This window comes from Juglans microcarpa x Juglans regia, chromosome 1D, assembly GCF_004785595.1.
Source record: "Juglans microcarpa x Juglans regia isolate MS1-56 chromosome 1D, Jm3101_v1.0, whole genome shotgun sequence".
NCBI lineage: Eukaryota > Viridiplantae > Streptophyta > Magnoliopsida > Fagales > Juglandaceae > Juglans > Juglans microcarpa x Juglans regia.
Window position 1 is genome coordinate 47,434,435 of NC_054594.1, and position 23,179 is coordinate 47,457,613.

The 23,179-nt window shown below is 36.8% G+C and overlaps 3 protein-coding genes across 4 annotated transcripts; all 3 read left to right on the top strand.

Annotated features, from left to right (window-relative positions):
* The first annotated feature begins 2,136 nt into the window (after positions 1 to 2,136).
* On the top strand, positions 2,137 to 13,585 carry LOC121251368 (ABC transporter B family member 20). Of its 2 annotated transcripts, XM_041150632.1 has the most exons (11): positions 2,137 to 3,004; positions 5,577 to 5,631; positions 5,722 to 5,897; positions 6,020 to 6,220; positions 7,742 to 8,001; positions 8,090 to 8,400; positions 8,581 to 8,801; positions 8,923 to 9,263; positions 9,457 to 10,256; positions 10,344 to 10,585; positions 11,750 to 13,585. In XM_041150632.1, exons 1-11 carry the CDS (start codon positions 2,627 to 2,629, stop codon positions 12,977 to 12,979), a joined length of 4,215 nt encoding a protein of 1,404 aa, XP_041006566.1. In that variant the 5' UTR covers positions 2,137 to 2,626; the 3' UTR covers positions 12,980 to 13,585. The 2 variants fall into 2 exon arrangements, with proteins under 2 accessions (XP_041006566.1, XP_041006571.1); XM_041150637.1 differs by lacking the exon at positions 5,577 to 5,631 and having other exon boundaries at positions 2,866 to 3,004.
* A 2,011-nt stretch (positions 13,586 to 15,596) lies between these two features.
* Positions 15,597 to 18,837, top strand: LOC121247782 (receptor-like protein kinase THESEUS 1). The gene has a single exon (XM_041146497.1). It carries the CDS (start codon positions 16,013 to 16,015, stop codon positions 18,515 to 18,517), a length of 2,505 nt encoding a protein of 834 aa, XP_041002431.1. The 5' UTR covers positions 15,597 to 16,012; the 3' UTR covers positions 18,518 to 18,837.
* Positions 18,838 to 21,552: 2,715 nt separating this feature from the next.
* LOC121235619 (aquaporin TIP1-3-like) lies at positions 21,553 to 23,086 on the top strand. Its single transcript, XM_041131957.1, is given in 4 exon segments — positions 21,553 to 21,807; positions 22,028 to 22,132; positions 22,135 to 22,277; positions 22,510 to 23,086. Coding segments are annotated over 4 exon segments (756 nt in total). The 5' UTR covers positions 21,553 to 21,674; the 3' UTR covers positions 22,885 to 23,086.
* Positions 23,087 to 23,179: the final 93 nt, after the last annotated feature.

The window sequence follows — 23,179 nt, forward strand, 5'->3', positions numbered from 1 at the left end:
TAAAAAAGAAATTATTCTTTATTAATATAATCCACTTCTTTATAAAATCAATTCTTCTATATACAGTCGGTAGATACAACAGGCGTGCAATCTTCCATGCCACGTCAGATTTAAAATGAATTGTTTACTCTTTATCTAAATGCACATGTTCTCTTTCATCAGCTCTTTCATTAGCTATCTCCCTCATCAACTCTCATTATCTCTCGCTCATCGGGTCGTCTCTCTCTCTCCCCCATCAGCTCTCTCTCTTATCAGCTCCATCAGCTCGGTCTCTCCTCAGCTCTCTCTCATCAGCTCGATCTCTCTCTCATCAAATATCTCTACGCCAGTTTCGTTTGTATGTCGTTTGCACTAACTGCTTACAACAAACGTTTTTCTTATAAAATACTTATACAAAATTTGTCTGCTTGAAATTTCATAAGGCCCCGTTTGGATTTTTGAAGATACTGAGATCAATTCAGTTCAGTCTAATTTTAAACTGAGTCTAATATCTAAACACCTAATTTCCAAATTATTAAACATCACTCAACTCAATATTTCTTTACATGTGAGACGCATAATCTTTTTCAACTCAATACCTCTTTATACGCATGACTTATAATATTTTTTAACTTTCTATAAATATATATAAACTCATCTTAACATTTAAACATATTTAAATTTATTTTAAATAAATCTTATAAAATTTATTCTATCAATTCAACACATTTCTATTTATAAAAAAATCAATTAATTTCAATCCAGCTAAACATTCAAACAGGAGCTTAGCCTTATTCTCGAGAATTAGTGAATGTGACGCGGTCTACGTACGTAGGAGTGAAAAAAAAAGTTAAAAAAAAAAAAAATGGTGGGGGGATCTCCGGGCTTTGTGGTGGAGACTGAAGAACGTTGTTATCCCTTTTCCGTCTTCGGTCGACTTATCCACATTATATGAAGCGTGCGAAGTGGGCTGCAGAAGTTGGTCGCTCTTTTAGTATGCATCCCGGCGTCTGTTACATCTCTACTTTTCTAGCTGCACACTCATGAATCATCTACATAAATAATTTTCTTTTCGACCCTGCATCGTATATGCATCGATCCTTCATCGGTCGGAGAAGCAGCATCCTTGAATCTATTATAATGAGACATTTTTGTTTTTAAGATTGTCTATCCCTATTATTATTGCATGGTTTTTTCAACACAGCTAAAAAAAAAATGAAAAATTCTTTTTATCAATCATTATTTATTATCACACACTCCACGTTTTACGAAAAATATTCTCACATTCTATAAAAAACATTCTCAAATTCTATGAAAAAAAATTTATAAGTATAAAATGTGTACGTAAATAGTGACTGATGTATATATTTAATTAAGAAAAATAATATATGATTATCAAACATGGAAATTATCAACTCAGTTTGGTAAAATTTATGCAAATATGCCATAAGAAAAACAACAAAAAAGTGGATATTGTAGTCTGCATTTTGTTACAATTGTATATTGGCTAAAAAAGAAAAAACAAATATTAAATATATTTAGCTTTATCAGAAAGAAGAAAACCCACAAAACACGTTCTTTGTTTGCATTTACCAAACCACCACATTAGCAACATCAATCAAAATCTCACTTGTTCAAGAAACAAAAACCAAAAAATAAACACCAACAGGCACAAGTCCACCACCCACTTGCCAAAAATAAAGAACATTACCAATTGGGAAAGGCAAATGAAAAAGAGGGAGAGAAGGGAACAGAACAGAGCAAATGGACTGGCACTAAAAAAGTGGATCATCCTCTTTCCTTTTATTTATGATGTCCCCTCCTCTCAATCTTCCTCTCCCAGGTCACAGACCACAACTCAACGCACCCTATAAAACAACCTTTTTTTCTTTCAAATAAAATATTATAATTTAAATGAAAAATTCACACTTACCTCACCGGCGATGTCTGTCACCTGAACCAAAACAAAACACCACGTGTCATTACTTAACCACCCATTCCACGGACTTCAACGTAAATTCATCGTTCCATTCGTTCATACAGCTGTTAACGCATTTACCAAACAACAGCACAACTTCGTTACCGAATTGACCAAAACACCCCACCAAACATGTACGCAGCGGGTAGTGGTGGCTTTACTGTGTACATAACATCTCCTACTGCTCCTTTACCGTACAAACTTAATATCCTTCCCTTCCAACGCATCGCCGGCATTGACCGTTAACCAATTCTTGGAAAGAAAAGGGGAAAACATTCAAGAAGAGCAAGCGAGCAAAGGAGGATCCTATTTAGTGTCGCCGTGCGTCAGTCAGTCAAACATTCCCCCCCCCCTTCTTTGACCGGGTAGCGCACCCACCTGCGAAAGACCCCCCCCTCCCCCCAAATTTCATTTTCTTTCTGTTTTTGGCTTTTGCTTTTTGGGAAAAGCAAGAAACAATGAGAATATAGATTCTCAAAACCCCAAAAACACAAAAGAATTTGATGATTTGATATCAGTAGTCCGTCCTGCTAAATTTAGCGGATCTGCTAAATTTAGAGGGATTTTCTGTTAGCCGTTGTTGCCTGAGGCAGTTGGTGGTGGAGGGAGCTAGTGACTCGGCTACTTCGACTTCAGTGAGAGTTTGGGGTTCCGAGTTACTCCCCGAAGATGATGATCTCGAGGGGGCTGTTCGGGTGGTCCCCACCACACATACAGCCCTTGACGCCCGTGTCGGAGGTATCGGAGCCACCCGAGTCTCCGTCCCCGTACATGGACCAGAGCGCTGATACGGCGGGGCAGCAGGTAGAGCCGGAAGAAGAGATCGAGGAGCCCGAGGAGATCGAGCCACCTCCCGCCGCCGTCCCCTTCTCGCGCCTCTTCGCCTGCGCCGACCGCCTTGACTGGGCCCTCATGCTCGTCGGCTCGCTCGCTGCGGCCGCCCACGGCACTGCCCTCGTCGTTTACCTCCACTACTTCGCCAAGATCGTCCACGTTCTCAGGATTGGCCCCGATAAACACGAAGAGCAGTTCGAGAAGTTTAGGGAGGTAATTTAAAGTTTACGAAGCCGTAAATTGAGTTAATCTATTGTATTCGTTTGGCTGCTTAGAAAATTTGAAATGGAATGAATTAGGGTTTTCATCTTTAGGTTTAATTTTACTCGCTAAGCTTGACTCAGTAATTGTGTTTAGCTCACAGGTCGACGTCCGATCCAACCCATCAGTAAAGTAATAGAAGAGTTTCTGTTTTATTTTTTCTGGTTAGGCTGTTTCATGAAGAACTAAATGACTAATAAACTTTTATTATTATTATTATTATTATTATTTTCACTTATCATAAACTTTATTATTATTATTATTTTCTGGTTAGGCTGTTTCGGTGAGAAGTTATTTTCGGTATTATTATTATTATTATTATTATTTTCACTTATCATAAACTTTTTTTAATAAAAGTTTTGTTCGCTTGTGAATTTACCGTAATTGTACTATTACTCCGGTCAAATTAGTTTGTCATATGTATGAAATTATTATGGAGATGTACTGGGAAACTTTGGGGGTAATTAGAATCTGTGAGTTGAGATTACATTTGCCGTGGTGCTGCAGATTTTGTTATAATCCTCGTCTCAAACTTGACGATCATTCCTTGTTTTTAAAGCCAAAGGGAATCTATATTTTATGAGCTAAACCTTCCAAAAGCGATTTATGACTAAGTTGACTAGAGTATAAGCCAACTGTTTTTTCGCAATCTATTATATCAGGACAACTTTTTTGGAAAAGGAAAGATAGTTGTTTCTGTTGTATTGGAAGTATTCTTGAGTTGACGTGGGATAAGATGTAACAACGCAAGGAAAAGTGCAAGCCACATTGGGGTTTATACTCCAAAAAGACAAGTTAAAACTACAATTGGAGATTCCTTTAGATCATTATAAATGTAAAGATCTTCTCCCTCACATTCACCAAGCTTCTATATTGACTTTGATACCATTTTTAACAATCCAAGTAAAGTCTAATTATAACATTGACTAGTCGGAATATAAGCTTATATGCTGCTTGGGTTTTTTCTTGGGTTGTACATAAAATATGGGGGGCTATATCATATCGCAATTGCTTTCTTAATCTGAAGACTATCCATTTACAAAAATTAGATAGTGGATGTTGTGTGTGATTTGAATTGGAACTGATCTATGCCCAAAATTTGACCACATGTTCTGTTTTCATTTGCCCTTTTGTTTGTGAGGAGAGTGAAAGATTGCTCACGAAGTTACATTTTTGACTCCTGCATTTGCCCTTTTTGTTTCCAGAACTGAAATCACTAACCCAACTTAGGGCCCGTTTGGATATTTAGAATATCTCAATATATCTATGACTAATAGTGAAATAGTTTGAGTTAAAATGTTAAAAAATTGTTTGAATATAATTTTTTTAATATAATTTTTGTTTTGATTTGAAAAAGTAGTATTGTTTTTTGTGTTTTGGTTGGGAGTTTGGAAAAGTTGTGATGATTAGGTAATTATTAGATGAAAAAGTTGAAGATTTGAAATTGAAAAGTGTTTTGTGTTTGAATAATGTTTGAGAAAGAAATATTTGAGAATTCTTGAGAACAACTGTGTTGCCAAGCGGACCCCTAGCTGAATAGTTTGCATCTGGCTTAGTTCAGTGCAGTTTATATTTATTATTTGGTGGCTCTAAAATTTCCTTTTCCAACATATATTCCTGCGCTTAAAAGGAATCTTAGGTCAATTTGCACTAGAACAAACCTTTGGATCTCTTGTTTTTTCAAAAAATTAGTCAGACTATAATGGTGGTAAGCTGGAGGTTAGTATGGCACATTGGCAATTGACGTTTAAGATTTGGCTTTCAAGTGGTTTTTGAAGAGGTCATTTGGTATCAAAGGTCCTGTGTGTGAGCCGAAATTGAAAGATATTGACCATATGTAAATTTTTCTGCATTCTCCTTTGATACCAAATTCTTTTTATAGTATTATCAATTTATTTCTCTACGATCTCTGAAAGAGGCAACTATCAAATGTTTGGATTTAATTTTTTGTGGTTAGTGAGGAAAATCTTAATATAAAAGTAATATTTCAGTCCGTGAATTTTTCCTTTGTATACGTTCCGTGTATTTGGACTTTGCCTATTCTTGGGAATAAAGTTTCTTATTACTTATAAAAAAAAAAAAAATTCAGTCTGTGAAGTATGCGGCCTGTTAAGTTTTGGTCCATGGCTTGTAGTTGTGGGGTTGCTTTTGGTTCAAAAGTTTCTATCTGAAAGAAGTATCTGGTTCGACCATTTTGATTAGCAATGATGTGAAACATCACTTATTTATGGAGGAAAATTCTAATAGCTAACGATTTTGTTTGTCTTACATTCTCCCTTTACCGTTTTATCCTTATTTTACCGCAAGTAACAGCCTTCTGTTATTACTTACCAAAAAATAGCATTCTGTTATTATCCTTTGCATACTACACAAAATTTTCACGTAGTTTGTATTCAATATAGAATGTGAAATATTAATTCTTTTCTATAGGTAATGTGAAATCTTAATTGTTTTTGTTCATGATCTAGAAGCTGAAGAGTTGACAAACTTATGGTCATTTGAATGTGTTATTGTTTTGCTGCAGCTTACTTTTACAATCGTGTATATTGCTGTGGGTGTTTTCGCTGCTGGTTGGATTGGTAAATGATTTATCAGGATTAGTCAACACTTCACTCCTGTTTTTGTGTCAGATTTGCAGCCGTCAATACTTAACTTTTTTTGTGTTATAGAGGTTTCATGCTGGATACTGACTGGGGAAAGGCAGACAGCTGTCATCAGGTCAAGCTATGTTCAAGTGTTACTTAATCAAGACATGAGCTTTTTTGATACCTATGGGAACAATGGGGACATTGTGAGCCAAGTATTGAGTGATGTGCTACTTATTCAATCTGCTCTCAGTGAAAAAGTATGTTAAGATCTAACATACCGCATATACATTTATGTATATTTTTTGAAATTTTCTAGATTATTAACTCCCTCTCCATGCATTGTTTTGTCTAATCTGTTTCTTGGACTCTGATGATACAGGTTGGAAATTATATTCATAACATGGCTACTTTTTTCAGTGGTCTAGTTCTTGGTTTTATCAACTGTTGGCAGATTGCTCTCATAACATTAGCGACTGGTCCATTCATTGTAGCAGCTGGAGGAATATCAAATATTTTTCTTCACAGGCTTGCTGAGAATATTCAGGATGCATATGCCGAAGCAGCTAGCATTGCCGAACAGGTCTATTTATATCACTCTTTCCATTTGACATAACCCCTCCCACTAAAGAAAAAGAAGAAAAAAGAAAGAAAATGAAGACTATCATTTCTTGAGAGCAACGTTTTTCGCCTATTTTTGTAATTTTAGCTCATTTCTCACTGTATCACTAGCTCTGGATCAAGGTAATTTTTTTTGAAGTTTTGGAGTTTTGAATTAATATGCTGAATCGTTGCACCAATATGAATGTGTTTTGCATCAAGTTTTTTGGTCTTTGTAGGATTTTGGGTGGGTCCGTCTATTTTTTCTGTTGCTTTTGAATATTCTGAAGTATTTGTATTATCTCTATCTAAGTAACTTGTCGAAAAAATTTATATCCCAGTTGGCAATTGGTGGCGTTGTTTTCATTTAAATTATATAAAATGTCTTTTCACCCTGGTCACCGATAAATGTCACCACCTAATGTTTAAATTAAACCATACCTTATTTCCAGCCCAACCAATCTCCTTTAACATGTTGGGATATATATTTTTTCTTTTGTTGGGATTTAATCATACATATAGCATTACCGTCTGAAATGGGTTGTGAGACCAGAAGAGGTATTTAAAAGAGTCTGTAAATTCCCTCTTGTCGGTCCTTCAATTTTCCTCTTTCCTCTTCTATGAATATGGCAACGATGCCAAACCATTTCATGTTTTTCTAATATACTATAATTCTCTTTTGTTCTTTCCTCTCACACTCGTTACCAATCTGTCACTACGATTTCCAGATTTGTCTTCCCTTCTGCTTCCCAACATAGTGGTTGAATAACGTGTCACTGCTAGTGGCAATCTGCCTTCTGCCAAGGTCATCTTCGTTTTGTCCTGCGTTCCTTGTTATCTATCTGTCCTCATTATTATCCACGCCACTTTACTCATCCGCCCCAATATATATATATATATATATATATATATATATATATATATATATATATATATATGACCCTTCTTTCAGTAGTTTTTCTTTTTTAAGAGGAGTGGAGAGGGAGTAACTTTTTCCATTGTGTTGGTTTGTCTTGGGTTCTGCCTAGCAGAATAGTGGATCTTTTTTTTTTTTTTTCTTTTTTTTTTTTGCAATATAGGTAAAATAGTGGATCTTTTTTACCCTTGGGGAGGCTTAGGTGGAAGCCCAGAACATTAGTGCAGCATGGAAAATGGTTCTTACTTGTCTCATATGGTGTATTTGACAGAAAGAATAATATAATTTTTTAGGACTGTGAACGGACTGTGGAGGAGCTCAAGACTACTCATTTTGGCTACTTTTATAGACTTTAGTGGGCTGAACTTATATGATTTTCTTGTATCTTTTCCGCTTTCTAGATGGGTATTTGTCTTGTATACAACATGTGTACTTGGAGTATGTATGTATATATATATATATATATTTGCAAAGTGACAGGTAAATAGTTTAAATATAGCAACAATTTTTGAATTATGCTTGTGGTCATTTTTGTGAAGTAATTAATTCCAGTGATTCTGAAGCATGAATAGTTTCTTCAAAATGCAGGCAGTCTCCTATATTAGGACATTGTATGCATTTACAAATGAAACATTGGCCAAGTATTCTTACGCAACCTCACTACAAGCAACTCTGAGATATGGTATATTAATAAGCCTTGTGCAAGGACTTGGTCTTGGATTTACGTATGGGCTTGCCATATGTTCTTGTGCCTTACAACTGTGGGTTGGAAGGTTCCTAATTACTCATGGAAAAGCTCATGGTGGTGAAATAATAACGGCCCTATTTGCTATAATTTTAAGTGGCCTGTAAGTATCTTTCTTGAACTCATGCCCTGACCATCATTTCCACCGTTTTTCTTACTTCGTGTTTTTTCTTTCTTTCTTTCTATAATAGTGGGCTGAATCAAGCAGCAACAAACTTCTATTCATTTGACCAAGGACGAATTGCTGCCTATAGACTTTTTGAGATGATAAGCCGCTCATCCTCCGCAGTTGATCAAGAAGGAATTACCCCAGTTTCAGTGCAAGGAAATATAGAGTTTAGGAATGTATATTTCAGCTATCTATCTCGTCCTGAAATCCCTATTTTGAGTGGGTTTTATCTCACTGTACCTGCCAAGAAAGCTGTGGCACTTGTTGGCAGAAATGGCTCTGGAAAAAGCAGTATTATCCCACTCATGGAGCGGTTTTATGATCCTACATTAGGTATGATGGTCTTATTCTTTACCTTTAAATGTTTTCTAGTACCTTTTTTTTGGGAGTAGGCGGGGGTTACAATGGTCATATGTTTCTCCTATTGTAAAGGTGCATATACAATACTGGGAAGGTCCCAATGAAATCCTTAGTATCCTTGCTTATACCAATGGTTTTCATTTTGTGGTGCAGGAGAAGTTCTCTTGGATGGAGAAAATATTAGGAACCTTAAACTGGAATGGCTAAGAAGCCAAATAGGACTAGTTACCCAGGAGCCTGCCTTGCTAAGTTTAAGTATAAGAGACAATATTGCTTATGGACGGGATGCTCCCTTTGATCAAATTGAAGAAGCTGCTAAAATAGCACATGCACATACTTTAATCAGCTCACTCGAGAAAGGATACGACACACAGGTAAAATTTGAAAAATAGAAGATATTTACTTGAACCTATATTTCATAGAATTGTCTGGATCATTTCATGTTCCTGTGGACTTGGGTGGGTAAGTTAAAAGAAAAACTCTTTTGCATTTCAGGTGGGCAGGGCTGGTTTAGCATTAACGGAAGAGCAGAAGATTAAACTTTCTATTGCTAGAGCAGTACTTCTAAACCCATCAATTCTTCTGCTTGATGAGGTTACAGGTGGACTTGATTTTGAAGCTGAAAGAGCTGTTCAGGAGGCTCTGGATCTTCTCATGTTGGGACGTTCAACTATAATTATAGCTCGGCGACTTAGCCTTATAAGGAATGCTGATTACATAGCTGTAATGGAGGACGGTCAACTTGTTGAAATGGGTACTCATGATGAATTATTGACCCTGGATGGCCTATATGCGGAGCTTCTCAAATGTGAAGAAGCAGCAAAACTTCCTAGGAGGTATAATACAAGAGCAAACTGCATTTGATTAGGCAGCAATAATAAGTTTAAGCATTTTGTATCATTGCAAAGAGACATTTGTTAATTTGCGGACTTGTTTGCTAGATAGTTAAATTGCACTTCCCTTTAACTTCACATTTTTGTTTTGGCTAAGTTGCATGTTTTTTGAGTTCTGTCATGTAACTATTCCCAGGATGCCATTGAGAAACTACAAGGAGACTGCGGCTTTCCAAATTGAAAAGGATTCTTCTGCAAGTTACAACTTCCAAGAACCATCATCTCCGAAAATGGTCAAATCGCCCTCTCTCCAGAGAGTTCCTGGCATATTTCGTCCCTCAGATAGCACCTTTGCCTCACAGGATTCACCCAGAGCTGGGAGCCCACCAGCAGAGAAGTTGCTGGAAAATGGCCAGCCCATGGATGCAACAGATAAGGAACCATCAATTAGAAGGCAGGATAGTTTTGAAATGAGACTACCTGAGCTACCCAAGATTGATGTTCAGTCTGCACAGAGACAAACATCAAATGGTTCTGATCCCGAATCCCCTGTTTCACCCCTCTTGACGTCTGATCCCAAAAATGAACGTTCACATTCACAGACTTTTAGCCGTCCACATAGTCAATCTGACGACTTTCCTGTTAAAGTGAAGGAAGAAAAAAGTGCACAGAATCGAGAAGCACCATCACTTTGGAGGTTGGCAGAGCTTAGTCTTGCAGAGTGGCTTTACGCTGTATTAGGAAGCACTGGTGCTGCCATCTTTGGTTCTTTTAATCCTCTCCTTGCTTATGTTATTGCACTGATAGTGACAGCATACTATAGACATAAGGAAGAACATGAGGAAGAACATCACTTGCAGCAGGAAGTAGACAAATGGTGCTTGATCATTGCCTGCATGGGTATAGTGACAGTTGTTGCCAATTTTTTGCAGCACTTTTATTTTGGTATCATGGGGGAGAAGATGACTGAACGAGTTCGTAGAATGATGTTCTCAGGTGCATGACTCCTTCCTTAATCTCCTAGCAGATTTCTTGAGATGACCATCCAGTTTATTCTCACAAACTATTTCCCTGATGTGACAGCAATGTTGCGCAATGAAGTTGGATGGTTTGATGAAGAGGAAAACAGTGCTGACACCTTATCCATGCGTTTGGCGAATGATGCTACATTTGTGCGAGCTGCTTTTAGCAACCGGCTTTCCATATTTGTACAGGACAGTGCTGCTGTTATAGTGGCTGTTCTTATTGGGATGTTGCTACAATGGCGATTGGCACTTGTGGCTTTGGCAACCCTACCAGTTCTCACTGTTTCTGCCATTGCACAGGTCTGCACCATATCTATTTGCTTCCCATTACAAATACATGTTGTGCTTGAATGGATAGTTGAGTTGTGATTTGAACTTAATTCTTTAGATTAGGTCTTTTCTTAATAGGTAATTTGTCATTCTACCCATGATGCATATAACTATTCTTTCCATCAGCTTCAGGGCCTTGCTTTAAAGGATATATATATATATTTTTTTTTTTGTGTAGAAAATGAGTTACACACGGTGTGTTTTTATTGATAATGTTTCAGTGAGAATTTTTAAGTTTTCCACTTTGGTAGGAAATCTGAAAACAACATGAAATATGTTTGGCACATGTGGGAGAACCTTGTATATTTTCATATTGGTTCAACTAATGACTTATTTATGATATAAACATAAGAGTGTTGACAATATGGTTAGAATGCTGAAGAAGGGGAACGATAATTTGTAACGTCCCACAAGAACGGTTTATGGATAAAGCCTCTGAAAGCGACATGAAATCCGTTTCCCATGTGGGAAGATCTTGTCTATTTTCATATTTTTCAGAATGGTTTAACTAATGACTTATTTATTATATAAACATAAGGGCGTTGACAATATGTATGGTTTGAAGGCTGAAGAAGGAAAGCCATAATTTCTAACAAGTCCCACAAGAACGTTTTATGAATAAAGTCCATGCCACTTCCACATAAAATCACTCCGCACATGCTCAACCACTTGCTGCTGCCTGCCGATTGTAACCACAATGATTCTCCCATATTTTCCTATACACCCTACAAAAACAATGCACGCACCTCACGCCTATATCTGCCCTTACATGCAACTTGCTGTGCAGGCTGCAAAGCATAAGCATATGCACCATCTAGTAATTTGGCACATTCTTTTTTTGATAATGAAGGTGCTTTTTCCAAGTCTCTAACACATTTGCTAACACTGTAGCATTATTGTGACAGAAAAATGGTCAGTGTTTAAGTGTGGTATGGCAATATTGTCTTTATATTTGGGTCTTCTTCTGTCTAATTTTTTTATCAGCATGTTAACCTTATTGATCTATATTCTATGCCTGTGTAATATATTTGTATTCCATGGATGTAAGAATTACATATTGGCTGAGTTTCATTTATAAGATTCACCTCCATTTATTCTTTTCTTCAATAGTGAAACAATGCTTAAATGTTGCAGAAATTGTGGCTTGCTGGATTTTCAAGGGGCATCCAGGAGATGCACAGGAAGGCATCTTTGGTCCTTGAGGATGCTGTTCGAAACATATACACTGTTGTAGCATTCTGTGCTGGTAACAAGGTAATGGAGCTCTACAGGTTGCAACTACAGAAAATATTTAAGAAGAGTTTCCTTCATGGAATGGCCATTGGTTTCGCTTTTGGCTTTTCACAGTTTCTACTTTTTGCCTGTAATGCGCTTCTCCTTTGGTACACTGCATACTCAGTTAAACATGGCTTTATGGACCTACCTACTGCTCTCAAGGAATATATGGTTTTCTCTTTTGCGACATTTGCACTGGTGGAGCCTTTTGGATTGGCTCCATACATACTTAAACGACGAAAATCTCTTATTTCAGTGTTTGAAATCATAGATCGAATGCCCAAGATTGACCCAGATGATAACTCAGCATTGAAACCACCTAATGTTTATGGAAGCATTGAGTTGAAAAATATTGATTTCTGTTACCCTACACGCCCAGAAATGTTGGTATTGAGCAATTTCAGTCTCAAAGTCAATGGGGGACAAACTGTGGCAGTGGTGGGAGTTTCAGGGTCTGGAAAGAGCACCATAATATCTTTGATTGAGAGGTTCTATGATCCGGTTGCTGGTCAAGTCCTACTGGATGGGCGAGATCTGAAACTTTATAATTTGAGATGGTTGAGGAACCACCTAGGTCTTGTCCAGCAGGAACCAATTATCTTCTCAACGACTATTAGGGAAAATATAATATATGCAAGGCACAATGCTAGTGAAGCTGAGATAAAAGAGGCTGCTAGGATAGCAAATGCTCACCATTTCATCAGCAGTTTGCCTCATGGTTATGACACACATGTGGGGATGAGGGGTGTGGATCTGACCCCAGGGCAGAAACAGAGAATAGCAATTGCTCGGGTAGTGCTAAAGAATGCACCCATCTTGTTATTAGATGAAGCAAGCTCATCAATTGAATCCGAGTCAAGTCGGGTGGTGCAGGAGGCTCTAGATACATTGATCATGGGAAACAAAACAACCATTCTGATAGCCCACAGAGCTGCAATGATGAGGCATGTAGACAACATTGTAGTTCTGAATGGAGGGCGAATTGTAGAGGAAGGGACGCATGATTCTTTGGTCGCAAAGAACGGTCTGTATGTCCGTTTGATGCAACCTCAATTTGGGAAGGGTTTGCGTCAGCACCGACTTGTCTAGAATTGGTTTTGTGATTGGATTTGGTTCATCGACAGTTCTCACTCTGCTCAATTTGAATTACTGGGATATCTATGCTGATGTTTTTTTCCCTATCATATTGGTGGTAATCCAGATTGGGCAGAGAGAGAAATGAGACCAATGTGGCGTGTGACAATTTTTATATTTCAGGGTGAGTGGGTGGGTGTATCCTGTGGCGGTAGTGCTAGTTACATTGTTCAAAAGTAGGTTTTAGAAGTAGGGTTTTTGGAGTTGGTTGGCCTTTGAGGATGTGCTCTCAGGGCTGGATGCATATTCTTTCGGAGGCAAGAGCCATTAGATTGGCATTGTGCTCAGTCTCCTGGGTATAATTGATTTGCTTCTCAAGCAGAAAGTGGGTTTGAATTAATTCTAGTTTTACTTTTTCTTTTGAGGTGTTTTTCGTTTTACATTTTTATTGAACTTTAACCCTCTCTCTGTCTCCCTCCAGCTTGCACGATGAATTTTATATCTTCTTGTAAGATCTACTTCCATCTGTGAAAATTGTAGAAAGTTAAAAGAGGTAAAAGAAGTTTGTAACCTTTGTAAATAGATACTTATAATTTACAAGCTATTCATTTTTGCCTGTTTGATCCCTCGAGTTAAACTGTACCATATTTCATTTTCTTTCTGGTTCATACTTGGAGCATGTTGGCTGTTGTTACTGCATGAAAACAGGCATTCTTCTTGTCGTGTTCTGCTTATTTGGCTTTTAACTCCTAGACAGTTGTGTACAGCTTGCAGTGGTTTTTATGTCAAATTTATGTATTGTGACATTGAAATTCCTGAGACCTATTCTTTGGCCTTAGATTCGTCTGCTTCTAGTACTGCTATCTACCACCTCTTGCCTGGTCTGTCGTCTGCTATCAACCGGTCTCCCTCTTTACTTTTTAAATGCCTTTTAATTCACCTTATATTAGATGAGATAGCAGTGGAAAATAAGGCCTTTCAATTGGATAGATAGAGCAGACTCAGGGCAGGGCTAGCACAATCAATGTTCTGCTCGCTTAGCCCACAGAAACAATTAAACCCGAAAGAAAAGGTAAAATTTGACATTCTTTGATGTGATAATTCCCATAACTAAGCCATTATCCGTCGAAACCCATTAGATATAAAAGTACACAAAATCAAGTTCAATAGGGTGGGTCTTGAAGTAGAAGATTAAAGAGAAACATTCATCCAAAAAATTAAATGCGCACATCATTCGAAAAGAATACATGTGATCAGCCTCTAGCTCTCTTTTTTTTTTTTTTTTTTTTTCTCCTGAAAGAAGGCTCTAGCTTTCTTCAAGGTTATTTTCAAATTCGAATTCAACTAAGCCGACCAAATTCATCCAAATTGGTAGGAGAAAACAGAGGTAAAAATAAAATAAAATAAAATAGAAGGCTTAATCATTCTAAATAACACCCATGTCGAGGGGTCGTTGTTGGCATTAGGTAAATCACCCCCTTCGATTGGCGAACTACCTTTTCACTGGCGATCAATCATCTCTACGTTTTAGTTGTCTATAATTATTATCTTAATTTTAAGAGCTGACACGGTAGGGTCATGTGCAATTGTTTTGTCAGTTTGTCAGTTATTTGCAATAGAAATAATTTGTACTCAATTATATTTATTTTTATATTCCTAAAAAAATATTTTACATAATACTTACTAAGCAATCGCAAGGCAAAGATATGAAGAATAAAACCTCGATTTTTCTTTTTTACAAATTACTATATAAAAAAACCAAACATTTAACAAACTACGCGTCAAGTTAAAAAAATTATTCTATTTTCAAGTTAGTGTGTAGAGTACACTATTTACATAATTTAAGGCCTAATTTTAATAAAGAGCTGTTGAGCTGCTTTCATCTCATTTTATCTCAATATGCAAACATTACAAATACAACTACTTTTTCAAATGTTCAACTTTTTCATTTAATAATTATCTAATTATTACAATTTTTTCAAAATTTCTAAACAAAACATAAAAAATAATTCAACTTTTTCAAACTCTAAAAAAAAATTATATTAAAAAAATTATATTCTAATAATATTTTAACTTTATAATATTTTATTCAATTTTTTCTCTTTTATTTTTCAAAACCAACTCATCTCATCTTAACTCAAATATCTTATTATTATTCATAAATCATCTCAACTCATCTTATCTCAACTCATAATACAAATCAAGCTTAAATAGTAAGACTTGATATGTAAGATTAAAATTTTAAATTTATCTTTTAAATTAAATTATACTATATAAGCACTAGCCTAAACATTGATCTCAGAATAGATAGATTAAGAGTACGTTTGAATGTTGAAGTGAGTTGAGTTGAGTTGATAAAATATTATTAGAATACTATTTATTATTATTATTATTATTGTTTTAGGATTTGAAAAAGTTGAATTGTTTATTATATTTTGTGTTGAAATTTGAAAAAGTTATAATGATGAGTTGAGATAAATTGAGATGAATTATGTTTCAAAAAAAAAAAAAAAAAAAAAAAAAAAAAAAAAGGCCACCAAATGAAGCTTAGTCACACCCGTTTTCATTCTATAATTTTTTTTCTGAATAAATAATACAAAATATAATCGAACAAGAAAAAGAAACAGCTGAGTTCAGTTATGTCAGTTTTTCCGCTTCGCAAATTTCAGTGAGATTTCTTCCTTTTTGTTTTCCTTAAGAAGACGTTATTAGTTTATTTAAAGCGTTCGTTGAGTCCTTAAAGACTCGCAGATCTGTCCTTGGAAGTAGCAGCATCACCATCATCACTCCCACACATTGCTATATCGAACCGCCTCTTTTCCTTTTCCCTTGTCAGGGAGAAAATTTCTTTTTGTTCAAACCCATTTCTCAAGAAAAACTCCGAACCAGGTATGCCTTCTTTCATTCAACCTGATCTCCTTCGACTTTCCTCTTACTAGGGGATTCCTGTATAAATGGGAATGCGGAGATGGGTGATCCAAATTTAGGTTCTTTTCTGCATTTTATGAGCTATCTTGGTTAGCTGAGGTAGAAGTTACGCTCGAAGATATGGGTGACTCGAAGAGCTTATATGTTCTCTGGGTTGTATGTGTTTCCTGTGTTCCACTCATTGTATTTGCTTTTTTTACTCCTGAAGATAGTCTTTTTATTGATTGTGGTGGAAGTAAGGCACTAAAACTCGATGATGGACGGGTTTTTGAGCCCGATTCTGGGCATCGATATGTGGGTTTGTCTCCACATTCCCACATTGTGGTTTCTGAGACTGGAGTGGGCGACTCAAATGACTCAGTTCTGTATCATTCTGCTCGTGTTTTCAAAGAAACTTCGACTTATACTATTATTACCAAGCAGATTGGCCGCCATTGGCTACGGTTGCATTTGCATCCAGTTGAGAATCCACGTTATCATCTGAAATCCGCAGTTTTTTCAGTTGTGGCTAATGGATTTTCTCTGCTTCACGGGTTTTCATTTTCGAAGTTGGGCAAAATGTCCGGTCTTCTTAAGGAATATGTAATCGAAGTGGGTGGTTCAAGTCCAGAAAAGTTGGTGCTGATCTTGTCTCCATGGAATGGTTCAATTGCATTTATCAATGGGATAGAAGTTGTATCGATGCCGGATGGGCAACTCCCTTCCAGTGCAATGCCTGTTCCACTGGGTCCCGCCGTTAATATCCCCACTCATGTAGCTTTTGAGACAGCTTATAGAGTTAATATGGGAGGTCCACTTATAACTCCCAACAACGATTCACAATTTAGGATATGGGAACCAGATCAATCCTTTCTCGTCAATGCTGCTTCAGCCCGGAATGTAACTGTCAATCCTAGTTCAATTAAATACCTCAATGGGGTCTCTGTCGAAATTGCACCAAATTGGGTTTATTCGACAGCACAAGAAATGGCAGATGCAAATGTAATTGACCAGATATTTAACATTTCATGGGCATTTGAAGTAGAACCCATGTTTCCCTATCTGATTAGGATGCATTTTTGTGACATTGTTAGCCTAACTCTTGATACTTTAGTTTTCAATGTTTATATAAACAACCAATCTGCTATGGAGTCTTTTGATATCTCAAGCAAAACAATGGAATTATCAGCTGCTTACTTTGTAGACTTCGTTGCCAATGTTTCAGCGGGCTCGAATCGGGTTCTTGTCCAAGTAGGTCCTCCTATTATGAGGAATTTTCCACCGAATGCAATTCTAAATGGTTTGGAGATAATGAAAATGAGTGATCCCCGTGACAGCCTTGTCGGGAATCTTAGTCAAGATTACAATACCCCCAAGACAAACAAGTGGGTACTGCTGGCAGTTACTTTTTCAGTTGGTTTTGCAGTTTTGGTGCTCATCTCTGTGGCTTTTTACCTGTATTTGCGCCATCCAAAGAAGCCAAGACATCAGACCTCCGTTTGGGTGCCACTGACCGCACATGTGGGGAATTCTGATAGCAAAGTTTCAGTTGGTAGCTTTGCTTCAGCAGCACATTCTCTTAGTTTAGGCCGTGTTCTAGCTTTCTCCGAGATTTGTGAAGCGACAAAAAACTTTGATGAAAGCTCGGTTTTAGGTGTGGGGGGTTTTGGAAAGGTTTATAAAGGAGTGTTAGAATGTGGTGTTGTTGTCGCCGTAAAGCGAGGAAACCCCCAATCGCAGCAAGGATTTACCGAATTTAGAACAGAAATTGCGATGCTCTCTAAACTCCGACACAGGCACCTAGTTTCTCTGATTGGCTACTGTGATGAGTTCGATGAGATGATCCTTGTCTACGAGTTCATGGCTGGAGGTCCCCTCCGTAAGCACTTGTATGGCTCAGATCTTCCCCCACTAACTTGGAACCAAAGGCTTCAAGTCTGCATTGGAGCTGCAAAAGGTTTGCACTACCTTCATACTGGAGCAGCGGAGAGTATTATCCACCGTGATGTTAAAACAACTAACATACTGCTGGATGAAAATCTCATTGCAAAAGTGGCAGATTTTGGATTGTCTAAATTAGGCCCCACTCTGGATCAAACCCATGTGAGTACTGCAGTGAAGGGGAGCTTCGGATACCTCGATCCTGAGTACTTTCGTCGACAACAACTCACAGAGAAATCTGATGTGTATTCTTTTGGAGTTGTACTGATGGAGGTGTTATTTGCTAGGCCAGCAATAAACCCTGCTCTTCCAAGAGATCAGGTTAACATAGCAGAATGGGCAATGAACTGGCAAAAGAGGGGGCAGTTAGAGAAGGTGATAGATCCCCATCTTGTAGGATCTGTTAATCTTGAATCACTGCGAAAATTTGGTGAAACAGCAGAGAAGTGCCTTGCTGAACATGGGACTGAGAGGCCAACAATGGGAGATGTCTTGTGGAATTTGGAGTATGCTCTTCAGCTACAAGAGGCTTCTATACAAATGGTATCGGCTGAGAATAGTGCAAATTATATTCCTGATGTTCCGGAATGGGTTTCCCAAATTCAACCTGCTGAAGGTGATGGTGCTGACACTATAAGCTACCAAGAATCTGATACAACTTCAAACGGAGTATTTTCACAGTTGTTGGATCCAAAGGGAAGATAGTTTGGCAAGGAACAAGCCACCAAGACTCAATTTTTACCACGAATATAACTTTTTCTCGATCAAAAATGGTATTATTCATCTTAAGTTTGGTCATTCCGTACCATATTTGCTGATGTAACATATTCATCTTAAGTTTAATGACAACCACTTAGAATATATTACATCAACAAATGTGATTGCGGATGACAAAGTCTAGAATTAGGAGCATTAATTACTCTCTTTCCAATTCGGCAGATCTCATATAACTAATCAATCTTTATGGCCAGTCGCTTCCAATAGGCCAATTTGTATTAAAACGACGGTTTCATATGCCAAACTGAATGTCTTTCTTTGCTTTCAAAGCCCACTTTCTTGAGTGATTGCTGTTGATGCTGTCACATCATACTCTTAGATTACATTGGGACAGTGAGGTAATCTCATATAAGCAATGCTAGGTACAATCTCTATTTGAGGACTGCAATGTAAGTCTAGGTTATTTTAATTTTAAAATATTTTAAAATTATAAAACTATCTCTTCTAAAATGATGTTTTTTCTCATTTAATAATGTGCATGCACATACAGTCCCCACTTGAGGACTGTAAATAGAATTTCTCATATCATATATTCTATAAATAGTAGTAAAAAAATAATAATAAATAATAATAAATAGTAATAAAAAATATGTGAAAAGTAATGATAAAATAATTAATAGTAGTAGAGTGCGACGTGTGTGCTCATAAGTATTTGCATTTTCAGAAGTTGGGTTTGTCTGCATTTCCAATGAGTAATGGTTAGCAGGGCTGGTTTTAGATTTTGGAATTTTGGGATTGTATTCTTGGTGAATGGTATGTTGCTGAGAAAAAGTTTACAACAAGATGGAACATGAAGTAAGAAACAAGCACTCGTGCCTCCATGGAATTACCTTTTCAATAGCAAATACACTAGATTTCTATCTCATAACTTCGAGTAATGTTAGATACAGTCGTGGAGTGCGCAAGTACCGAACAATCTTATTAAAAAAGAGTGAGGTCTACTGTTAAAAAATTAGTTTTTTATGTGAATTTTGCATTTATTCACTTTTTTCAAAAAAATTGCTTGGCATTTGCACATTCCACGAATGCAAATATTATTTCTCTTATAGTCTTAGTCCATTACTTATTGAGCCATATAGAAAGACTGCTTTTTACTAATCGGAGCATTTCAAAGTATAATGAAATATATTAATAGATTGGTAATAGTAATCATTTTCAAATCATGCATAATGAAATATGGTAAGGAATCTTACAAATAAAGAACACCAAAAACAAAAATGATAACGATCTCTCAAGAAAAAAAAAAATGTTACCCTAAATTTACAAAATGTTTTAGAAAGTCTCTAATTTTAGAGTTGGATTGAAGAAAAATATAGGTGAACATCAAATAGATTAGGCCAGTGACAATAGTCCATATTATTTATAGCTAAACTCTAGTCCCTAATAATTCATAATTTCTTTAGATATAAGGTATAAATAACAAATCATTCTTCTTCTTTTATTAACAATTTTTTTTTTTAACCAAATACTTTTAAATACTGGCTGAACCCCTTTACATTTTCTTCCATTTTTTGGTTCTGGTGTGCTTCTGCAGCTCAAGCAAGATGACAAAACAACTTGACTAATAATTTCATCCCAATTAATATGTTATATATGCCGACAAAAGGATTTGTATCATTTTCTATCAAATGGACCGACCAGCCGAAAGGATCTTTCTCGTGCATCACCTACCATCATTTGCTGTGATTGATATACTTGGTCCAGCTATATTTTTTTATTTTTTATTTTTTTTTAGATTATATATTTTGTTTATAGGATTGAGAACTCTTTATAATTTGAGATTTTTTTTTATAAGATTTTAAAAAAGCTTTCGGCTCCTTTCAAATTTTCAATTCGACCCATTCCTTATTTCATTCCTTCCTTTCCCTCCTCCTCCATCGCTCTCTGCCTTCACTGCTTTCTCACGTCCTTCCCCCTTGAGAGAGAGAAGAAATTTATATGTTAAGGTGTCTTCAATCCAACGAAGAAAAACCTGCAGAGAAAAAACCTTTTCATGATCACCATAATTTTTTTGAATTGAGTACAGAATCTTATGTTTTTTTGGGCTGCATTTATATGTTGAGTTGAATTCAGCTTAATTCAATTTTTAAGATGAGTTTAGTACTTTTTATGAGAAGTTAAAAAATGTTATTAATTTCACGTATAAAGATGTGTTAAGTTGAAAAAAATTATAGATCTCACGTGTAAGAAGGTTTTGAGTTGAGATGAATTTAATAATTTAATAGTTAAGTGTTTGGATGTTAGATTAAGCTTAAAATTAAATTAAATTCAGTTGAATCTCGTATCCAAACACAGCCTAAAAAGAAAATGTTCTATAAAAGAGTTCTAATTTTAATGTAGACTGTTAGTTTTTAGAAAAAATAATAATGAAGTTTTATAATTAGAATTTCAAATTACGAAGATGGTGAGTATTATTATCAAAAATATATATATTTTCAAATCGGTGTGTAGAGTATGTTTAATAAAGTGTTTATATGGTATAATTTAATTAAAAAAATAAAAATAAAATTTTATAAATTAAAAATTATTATTTAAATAATAATTATAAACTATATATATTCTATACACTTACTTAGAATATAATTGACACCACGTATCTAAAAAAACCTAAACACGTGAAGAATGGACCAGTGGAAGGGTCCGGACCCAGGTGGGACCACTGTAGCCGACCCAACCCAACAACACATTACAAACATCCCCATTTTTTAATATATTCAATGGTCGGTTCGGTTAGTGCCAAAGACACGCCGCCGACCCTGCGTGCCACTTATTTCACGGAAACCGAAGAAATCACCCGAGGCCCACTCCGTATCTTAGGCCGGCGATCCATCGCCGATTTAATCGTAGCTAAATTTTATTGCCACCACACAAATGGCGCACAAGGACGAGGCGAGGGCATCATTTCAAACCGACAGGCGGCTGCGACAAAAGCCCGCGGTTATTTGAGGTATATAAAGAGGAAAGCTCTTTAATAAAACCAACACTGCTATATCATAGGCTATACAAAATCAAGATAGAGAGGGAAAAGAGCAAAGATACTAGTAGTCAGTAAAGAGCTTAGAGCTCAAGCAGAAATCTCAAGAAAATGCCGATCACTAAAATTGCAATTGGTACGCCGGAAGAGGCATCCCGCCCGGACGCGATAAAAGCCGCGTTTGCCGAGTTTTTCTCTACGCTTATTTTTGTTTTTGCCGGGGAAGGTTCTGGGATGGCTTTCAGTAAGATCGCTATTAACATATATCTTTTTTTTAAAATATATATTTGTTAGAATATTGACTGATGAATAAGTGGTATAAAAAAGAGAAATGTTTGTGTGTAAAAGATTACTGTGACGGTATTGCATGCGTTGGTTGATGTAATGTATTGAATGACGCCCAAAGGAAAAAGGCTTAATTGTAATTGTCAAAGACTGATGATTCGTGGTAATTGTTTTGGCAGACAAGCTTACTGATAATGGGTCAACGACACCATCTGGGCTTGTAGCAGCAGCATTGGCACATGCATTTGCGCTCTTTGTGGCGGTTTCTGTTGGTGCAAACATTTCTGGGGGCATGTAAACCCTGCTGTTACTTTTGGTGCGTTTATTGGTGGAAACATTACTCTGTTGAGGAGCATCTTGTATTGGATTGCACAGCTGCTGGGTTCAGTCGTCGCTTGCTTGCTACTTAAGTTTGCCACTGGTGGACTGGTAAGCATTGGGGAATGAGAATTATAATTTAGACTAACCAATGATATCCAAGTCAAGGACCTAATTTTTAGGGAGTCCCTTCGATTCAGTCCAATTCTGGTTTTGAAGTCATCAATTTAACACTACCATGAACAATAGGAGTGATGTATTTATTTTGTACATGCAAGATCTTCTTTTGAAATAAATAATACTCTTTTCATGTCTAACTTGACTTATTCTTGGCCCACTGCAGGAAACCTCAGCATTCTCGCTATCATCTGGGGTGGGTGCATGGAATGCGGTAGTTCTGGAGATTGTGATGACATTTGGCCTTGTTTACACTGTGTATGCCACAGCAGTGGATCCAAAGAAGGGAAATGTAGGCATAGTTGCACCTATTGCAATTGGTTTCATTGTGGGTGCTAACATTTTGGCTGGTGGTGCCTTTGATGGTGCATCCATGAACCCAGCAGTCTCCTTCGGCCCAGCGGTGGTTAGCTGGACATGGACTAACCACTGGGTCTACTGGCTTGGCCCACTGATTGGTGCAGCCATTGCAGCCATCGTCTATGACATCATCTTTATTGGCGAGGTTACACATGAGCCACTTCCCGGCAGTGACTTTTAGGCATATTTTCCCCCTTTTTAATTAAGATTTAATCCCCTCTCTCTGGATTATGGAGAGAATAAAGATTAGAAGCTGGGGGAAAGTACTTTTGTAGGCCAGAGGTGTGCTTGCTGTTGTGTCATTTATGCTTTACGAATGAGTGAGCTTCTTGTATGTTTTGTTAAGCTAGTGGATTATGTCTTCTTTGTTTTGGAACCATTTAGTACTTGAGCAGCTTTTTTCATACAATAATCTCCTGGGAAATTTCTTTTAGGAAGAGGAAGATATCCCAAACAAAGTTAGTCATATTTGAAGC